Consider the following 9,101-nt stretch of genomic DNA (forward strand, 5'->3'; position numbering starts at 1 on the left):
ACCGAAGCGCCCTCGAAAAATTGCGGTGCCAGGAAGTGACGTATGCCTGCATTTTTATATAATAATGCATGTAACCAATGTGATTTTGTATCAATATAAAGATTACAAGAAAGAAAAACAATAGTAACAGAGAGGGCGTGCAGTGATAGTCATAGACATCTTATAAGTAGACACAGCATCAACTGCTACTGCCTACTGGCGCTGACGAGACGCGAGGCCGCCATCTTGGAGTGGTGATCCGCTCCACTCAGTGCAATTCATTTGGCAGGAGCAATGAACTGTCAGCGCATTTAATTCATCTGATCTCACTGAATACCACTGATTTTCACGCGCTTTTTTGTCAGACGTGTAGCTATGATACACGTATTATTATTCATAGTTTGCTTAACAGTAATGGAATATTCTTATATGCTATAAGTGACCAGACGTCGGAGATCAAAACTCGGAATATAATCCCAGAGAGGGGGGGAAAAAATGGTCAGCTATTTTTAAGTTCAAGAAACAATATGATTAGGTTATATATACATGTGTATATCCTACATAAACAATGTATGAATACATTAGATATCTATATATCTTTGGGACCTATAGACTGTATCTCTGTTGCTGCAGCAGCAGAGTGTTTATTCTGTCTTGACACTTTGTATTGATATTTTGTATTACATTCTTCCCTTAAATGATCATGTTTACAGTGATTGTTTTATATGTATTTTTTATGTATGTCGCTTTGGATAAAAGCGTCTGCCAAATACTTAAACATAAACATATATAAACACCTGAAAGTCTTTAGATCAGCTAAAACCACCAATCTGTTTCACTGGATTCAGAATAAAACCAAATTCTGTCTTACCCAACAATCTTAGTACTTGAATATTGTTACTTGAAGACTTATACATTTTTAAATGTAATTAATTTAATTGACAAGCAATTCTATTATGGTCATACTCTTGTTTTCAGTATTATTGAAGATATTTGCTCCTTCTCAACTATGTGGTAATTTCTTTTCACAAAATACAACCAATAGTACGCTAATGTTAAATCTTACTTCTGAAAAGTAATCCCCCGATTCCTATTTTCAACAGTCCGCTCATTTGAGCAGGAAAACGCTGAACACCAGCCCGGCATCTTTGTTTTCTACCTGTCAACTGTCAGTTTAGGCTGCTCGCCGGCTCCTCATCACCACTTCAAGATGGCGGCCGAATTTCTCGCGTCACAGCAGTCAATGCTACGTCGACTTATAAGATGTCTATGACTGTTTCTATGGGTTTCTTTTTTCTAATCTTTATTTCACTAAAAATGTCATGTATAATCTTGTATAGAAACAACCAAACAAAAGCATATGTTATGTAAGGATTCAAGGATACATTATTTATTTCGAAACCGTACGGATACGCACCCACACCCATAACATGTGCTCCACAGAAGAAATTATTTTTTCAAACAACTTTATTCACCTCAAATCACAAGGCTGACAATTTTGAATTCATAAATTATTATATTTTGTGTTCTTTTACTACTATTGTAAGCTTTTCGTTTTATAGAAAACAATAAAATATCACTGGCACTGCACGTGACTTCGCCGAAGCGCCCTCGAAAAATTGCGGTGCCAGGAAGTGACGTATGCCTGCCTTTTTTTTTAATATAATAATGCATGTAACCAATATGACATTGTATTAAAATAAAGATTACAAGAAATAAAACCATTATAGCAGTGACAGTCCTCTCCATAGACATATAAGAAATGATGTCTATGGTCCTCTCTTACTCCCGACATTCTATCACACATCCGGTTCCGGTCGACAATCTGATGCTGCGTTTGTTGCTACTAAGAAAACTGAAATATTTAATTCGGAGCTGTCGCTATTAAGATTTCAAAACAATTCAGTCAGACGCTAATTGACGTTTGTGTACTAAAATTGTATTGTTCCTTTTTTCTCATTCGTAAACATGTTCTCAAACCGGCAAATCGTTAAAAAAAATAGGCTGAATTCCCAGTGTTATTGAATGCCTCACGAGTCCCCAGTTTGTATTCCGCCATTGCAGTCAGTTTCATTGATCGGAGCAGTCTGAAAACAACTCAACGACAAACTTTTCTTTTAAAGAAAATATCTAAGTGTTTAATTGTACATCTGCACATTTGATAAAAGAGCCGTATGGCTTCGTTCCTTTGTACGTCACGCTCCCGGCGTGTCACCTTGATTTCAGAAGTGACCGCTGTAGCGTTAGTGTGAGTGGAACGTCAACAACACTACTCTTGTTCTTTTTTATTTTTTTTTAAAACGACAAATATGTCTACAACTTTAATGTCGTCCTTATTTGTCTGTTGAAGTGGCGTTTTGAAATGAGTGTAGTGGTGCGGAACCTCCAAAAGGTGGTGCCTCTCCGCCGTGCCAGGCTGCGAAAGGACGCCGACACGATAAGACACATCCTCGGCATCCGGAACTTCGACCTGGGCATCGTTTGTGTCGACGACCGCAGGATCCAGCAGATAAACCACACGTACCGGAGGAAGGACCGACCCACGGACGTCCTCTCTTTCCCATTTCATGAGGTAAATATGGACTACATCTGGGGGTGTCAAAAGTGCGGCCCGGGGGCCATTTGCGGCCACTGGCTTATTTATTAACGGCCAGAGTTGTTAGCATTCTAATATTAGCATGCTAGCTTTTTGCAGGCATTTTATTTTTTTACTCAAATATTTTTTATTATAGAAAATTGTTCTCTTAATGAGTTTTTTTTTCATGTACATTTTTATGGACGAGCAAATTTTTTATTTTTTATTTTTTTTACTTGGAAATCATTTTTATTAAAGTTGTTAGCCTTCTAATATTAGCATGTTAGCTTTTTGCAGGCATTTTATTTTTTTACTCAAATATTTTTTATTATAGAAAATTGTTCTCTTAATGAGTTTTTTCATGTAAATTTTTGCGGACGAGCAAATCATTTTTATTAAAGTTGTTAGCATTCTAATATTAGCATTCTAGGTTTTTGCAGGCATTTTTTTTTTTTACTCAAATATTTTTATTATAGAAAATTGTTCTCTTGATAAGTTTGTTTTGATGTACATTTTTATGGACGAGTAAGTCTTTTTTTTTTTTACATGGAAATCATTTTTATTAAAGTTGTTAGCATTCTAATATTACCATGCTAGCTTTTTGCAGGCCTTTTTTTTTTTTTACTCATATTTTTTATTGTAGAAAATTGTTCTCTTAATGAGTTTTTTTTTCATGTAAATTTTTATGGACGAGTAAATTATTTTTTTTTTTAACTTGGAAATCATTTGTATTAAAGTTGTTAGCATTCCAATATTAGCATGCTAGCTTTTTGCAAGCATATTTTTTTTTACTCATTTTTTATTACAGAAAATTGTTCTCAATGTGTTTTTTTTCATGTAAATTTTTTACGGACAAGCAAATTTTTTTTTTTACTTGGAAATCATTTTTATTAATGTTGTTAGCATTCTAATATTAGCATGCTAGCTTTTTGCTAATTTTGTAGGCATACACCTAAGCGTCAAATATGTTGTTACTTGAAGAATGATACCCGTTAGCATGCTAACGTTAATATGCTAGCTATTTTTAAACTAATTCTGGAGGTTTACACCTCGGGTCAAATATTGGTACTTGATGCATGCAAATGTTTGCATGCTAGCATTTAAAAAATAAAAATAAATAAATAAATAATTAAAGTAATTTATATTGGTACTTGATACATGTTGCAGTTAGCATTTTAGTATGCTAGCTTGCAAATATTTACATTTTTTACTCAAATATTTTTTATTATAGAAAATTGTTCTCTTAATATCATTTTTGATGCATGCGAATGTTTGCATGCTCGCATTTTGTGAGTAATTTATATTGGTACTTAACACATGTTAAAGCTTGCAAATATTTTTTTTACTCAAATCTTTATTATAGAAAATTGTTCTCTTCATATATATATTTTTTCTTCTAGGGAATTGTTAATTTAAAGTACATTTTATAGACTAGTACATTTTTATTTATTTTTTTACTTGCAGAACTTTACTTGGAAATCTTTATTAAACAAAATAGATGAATTTTTTTACTCGTACAAAATTGTTTTTGTTTGCTTGCGAATCTTTAATTGAAGACATTTGTTTTTGTACTTGAGAACCGTTTAATCGCAGTAAATTGTTTTTACACTTGCAAATGTATTTTTTACTTGCAGAATTTTTATTTGTGAATTGTTTATTATAAAATTATTTAACTGTTTTAATGGAAAAAAATGTTTTTACGTGCAAATCCTTTTATTTATATATATATAATCTTCACATTTTGAATGCATTTGTAGGGATTAAGACCTGGAAAGATGCCATGCACCCTTCACAGAGATGAACTGAACCTAGGGGATATTTTCCTGGGTGTGGAGTTTATTATGAGACAGTGTCAGGAAGACTCCTTAGATCTTCACGGAACACTAACTGTGAGTAGCAATAGCCGTCCAGTGCATTTGACCTCATTTATCCTTTCCTGATCAGTCTCTGACACAGCAGTGACAGGGAACATTGATCGTTGTAGATCATAGTGATATTCACAATTACTGGTCATTGTTTTAGGTTATGATTGCCCATGGTATCTGCCACCTTCTTGGTTACCGACATGAGACCGAGGAGGACTGGAGTGAGGTATGTGTGGAGACTTTGTGTCGTTCTAGAACGCTGATGTGTGTGTGTGAGATATTGGCCTCAAAGTTAATCATTTAAAGGGGAATTTGGCCTATCATTCACAATCCTTATGTAAGACGTTATCAAATCTTCAATTGAAATCGTAAATAAATGCAAGCAAAAGTCAGCTGACAACAGAGCTTATGTGAGTCACTCTATTCCGCCTAAAAACTGCTATTCAAAATATCCAAAAGCTTCCATTGTTTTTTTTTAAACATGTAAGTATATATGTAATGTAGTAATGGTCACATTTATATGTAATATTTACGTATTTTTGCTCATTTAAGGCAGCACATTATTTTTATGACACGTCACTTTTCCCTAAACAATAACAAACCTACTGTCAGACCTGCGTTTAGATGAATAAAAGAAAAAAAAAGTTGAATGTCAAAGTTAATCAACTTCTCGGTTTATGGCCACAACCTTCTTCTATCATCCAGGTGAGAGGCATGATTCCTAATCCAGCATTAACTTTCACCAACTCAGAGGCGATGCAGCACCCCCCGGATTGTAAATAATTCAATGTACCGGTATATACTCTGATGGTTAACTTGTGTGATTACTGTATTATGCTGATAGTATCTATTTGTACCCTGAATTGATTAACGTGGACCACGACTTAAACAAGTTGAAAAACTTATTCGGGTGTTACCATTTAGTGGTCAATTGTACGGAATATGTACTGTACTGTGCAATCTACTAATAAAAGTCTCAATCAATCAGTCAATACAGCAGCATAAGCTAGTTAGCTCTCTGTGATCACAGCGCCGCAAAAAATAGCCTGCGTTTGTGCTTAAAATAATATCGCTAAACGTTTGGTCAATATTCAGGTCATGTGATGGTAATTAAGTACTATTTTAGAGGGCTTTATGGGCGGAGTATAGTACGCCTATGAGCTGCATCAGGGTTTCTGCATGGATCAGCAATTCTAATGTAATGCTTTAATGCAACTTAAAAACAAAATTAAATGCTCATGTCCGACTGCAGATCGTTTTTATGTACAGTCAAGAGCATGCAATTGTCTGCATAGACGTCACTAAACATTTGACAATAACAATATTATTGAATAATTGAAAAGTAGCCAAATTAAGCACTAAAGTAATTATAATGTAGGGCTGGGCGATATATGGAATATACTCGATATATCGCGGGTTTGTCTCTGTGCGATATAGAAAATGACTATATTGTGATATTCGAGTATACGTTCTCACGCAGTTGCTTTTAGCTGCGGACATGACACTACATGCGTTTGTCACTCTCTTGTCTGTGCTTCTCACAGAGACATAAAACAAGCGCACCTTCTTACATACGTCACATACGTGCAACGTCATTCGTCCTCGCAGAGCAGACAGGTAGCGGAATGGCTAACATTAGCTGTGATGCTAGCGGTGCGAGTGGTAATACGAGAGAGAGAAAGAAGGAAGAATAATTAATTCCCAAGAAAAACAGCACGGGGTCCATCGTCTGGCGGTGGTTTGTCTACAAGCGGGAAGATGTCGAACAGACAGCCGTAATATGTCAAGTATGCGGCAAAAGTGTTGCTACAAAAAGTAGCATTACTGCTAGGATCATTTGAAAAGTCACCCGCTAGAGAATGAAGAGTACTTGAAACTCCTCATGTCAACATCTCCGGGCGGTGCCACACCAACAAAATGTCGAAGCAACCATTTCCACATCAACACCGTATGAAACAAATAGTCAACAACAGAAGGAGATAACGTCCGCAGTAACCTAAGGACATACACTATTTGATTTCCTATTATGCAGCTCTTTTTTTTTTGACACTTATTGAAATATTTTGTGTGACATCATGCACAAAAGTGCACTTTATTTGTTTTAAACTATTGTAGTGGCGTTCTGTACAAAAAGTGCACTTTAATTTAGTGTTGTTTTGATATGTCATCTTAGTGACTTCATGCACAAAAGTGCACTAATAGCTTGTTTTAAAATGTCTGACAGTCTTGCACTTTCTGTTATGACATGAATGTTTGTGCCACTGTTTAATAAATATACTTTTGCTAAATTGACTTAGTTGTGATTTCCCTCTCTGCATGAAAGTTTAAAAGTAGCATATATTAATGCAGTATGAAGAAGAATGTTTTAATGTAGACACATAGAATCATCATACTGCTGTGATTATATGCATCAAGTGTTCATTCAAGGCTAAGGCAAAATATCCAGATATATACCGTGTATCGTGACATGGCCTAAAAATATCGAGATATTAATAAAAGGCCATATCGCCCAGCCCAATTATAATGTATAACGCATAACAATGGAAGTACATTTTTCAAACACAATAAACATATTTTTCATTAGTGTGATATTTTTACTATTGTCATTGGAAGGTGAATCAATTATCCTAAATAGGTAAACAAACATAAAAATAAAATGAACTCAATATTCCATCCATCCATTTCCTACCGCTTATTCCCTTCGCTGTTAGCAAAAATTGCACTTTAATAAATATTGAACACATTGGAGTGCAGCTTTTTTCCCCACAAATGGAAAAACTCTGTCAAATGGTTTGTTTTGTCTTTTTTGTTGCCAATTGTATTTGTATGAATTTTTATTACCTACAAACATATTTCCTGCCATTTAAGGCCTTCATTTTTGCAAAATCCATTCAATGACTTAATGCTTTTTTATGACCCGCGGAAACCAATGCAATTGTTAGCTACCCCGTACTTTCCCTATTTAACAAATTAGAACGCATTAAAAAAAAAAAAAAACATGTGTCCTTGTCCTACATAAGGACACATGTAATGATAGGCCACGTTTATGAAAAAATTAAATAAAATAAAAAAAAGTGCATTTCCCCTTTAAAAACCTGTTAAGACCCAAGCTGTTTGTTTACGTGCTTTTTTTATTTCTCTTTGCTATTTGGGCTTATGGGACCCTAATTAGAATAACAACTAAGAATCATCTTTTGATATGATGTACCGGTACTTAGTCCATAAGTACACAAACGTGTACTTCATGTTCAGTGACATGCTAATTCTTATTTTTACACTTTTTTTCCAAACTCCATTGTATGTTATACTCTTCTGACATCACCAGATGGCAGTATAAGTGTCCACATAAGCACATAAGACCCCAATTCAGTAGTGTACACCATTTTAGAAATAAGAGCTAAAAAGGTGCTGTCCACGCATGTGGCCACTAATGCCTTTAGAGGTTTTAAGGATGCATAATTCATCACTGGATGATAATTTTGTGGTCGCTGAATGAATTAAATTTGATATGTTTGTGTCTATTTGCGTCTTCTGAATGTAAAACATTGAGATAACACCTAAACATGTTACGTTGATACCATGCTGAGTCGTTTGTCGCTCTGCCTGTAGATGCTGCAGAAAGAAATCTACATCCTTGGCGAGTACAACAGACTGACAGGGCAACATTTGCTGCCGCTGATGAAGAGATGCCACGAGGATAGATGATACGGATACTTTTGAGTTGAAACACAAGCAAGTCTCAAAAATCTCATTTTGTGCATTTGTATAAATAAGACTGGCAGCAGAGATAAAGTGGATTTCTTTCCGAACACAAAATAAACATAATATTAAGGATTTAAAACAGCCTGTGTACTTTTGTTGTAATATTTTATTACAATATTCTGTAAGAATATGTCGGTTGGGCGCAGGGGCTAAAAAGAGCTGCTTGTTCTTCACAAAACTGTTGCATCTGCTTTACACAGCAATCCAAGAATAGTGTGGTCGAAGTCAATCAAAGAAGACTTCCGAGGTGGAAATAATAATTTGTCTTTGTGTACACAAAGTGCCAGCAGTTTGATACAACTGTGTCACTGTTGAGCAATGAAAGAAAAGTCTTGTATTGGCAAACTAACTTGAAGGGATGGACGTGACCGTTAAGAGACTTTAATTGGGTATGACAACATACTGTATCTTGCTTCCCTGGTGGTCTAGTAGGGAAATAAACCCTAAGTTGCAATAAATAGAAAAATCAGACTACAAAATTGTTACAAATATTGGAAAAAACAAGGTAAAGCTTGTCACGTACATTGTCTAAAATATTAAAGAGGCACAACATCAAAACTCAAGACAGGTCTTTGCCGGGAATTGTTAACACGTGAAGCACAAAAAGCAGCTGGGAAAAAACAGAAATCCACACAGCAAGTCCAATTGACCAATTTGTGCCAGGACAGATATTGCACCAGATGTACCCGCTAAATACAACAACCCCCTAACTCTATAATAGATGATAATCCAACATAGAGTATCTTTATTTACTTCATAAAGGAAATAAAGAGTTAGAAAAACATAGAAGCTCCAATATTAACATCTGCTATTTTACAGCTGTATTTAAGTGAACGTGTGGCAACGACGTTAACCTTTTCATTATGTATCGACAAAGAAATGTAACCTTTACAAAACAGATGTTTGATAAAACCTTAGCA

At 35.0% G+C, this 9,101-nt stretch overlaps 2 protein-coding genes across 3 annotated transcripts in view; one reads left to right on the forward strand and one right to left on the reverse strand.

Moving 5' to 3' along the window:
* The first annotated feature begins 1,870 nt into the window (after positions 1-1,870).
* LOC133574401 (endoribonuclease YbeY-like) lies at positions 1,871-8,260 on the forward strand. Of its 2 annotated transcripts, XM_061926585.2 has the most exons (5): positions 1,871-2,227; positions 2,330-2,551; positions 4,312-4,443; positions 4,577-4,645; positions 8,029-8,260. In XM_061926585.2, the coding sequence occupies exons 2-5, from the start codon at positions 2,342-2,344 to the stop codon at positions 8,122-8,124; spliced, it is 507 nt and encodes a 168-aa protein (XP_061782569.1). In that variant the 5' UTR covers positions 1,871-2,227; positions 2,330-2,341; the 3' UTR covers positions 8,125-8,260. The 2 variants fall into 2 exon arrangements, with proteins under 2 accessions (XP_061782569.1, XP_061782568.1); XM_061926584.2 differs by having other exon boundaries at positions 1,874-2,551.
* Positions 8,261-8,269: 9 nt separating this feature from the next.
* Positions 8,270-9,101, reverse strand: part of usp37 (ubiquitin specific peptidase 37) — a 39,862-nt gene continuing 39,030 nt past the window's right edge. Inside the window, exon 24 of the mRNA XM_061926580.2 lies at positions 8,270-9,101. This exon is cut by the window's right edge and continues 335 nt beyond it. The gene's annotated coding sequence lies outside the window, so the exon portion shown is untranslated.

Source organism: Nerophis lumbriciformis, linkage group LG31, assembly GCF_033978685.3.
Source record: "Nerophis lumbriciformis linkage group LG31, RoL_Nlum_v2.1, whole genome shotgun sequence".
In the NCBI taxonomy this organism is placed as follows: domain Eukaryota; kingdom Metazoa; phylum Chordata; class Actinopteri; order Syngnathiformes; family Syngnathidae; genus Nerophis; species Nerophis lumbriciformis.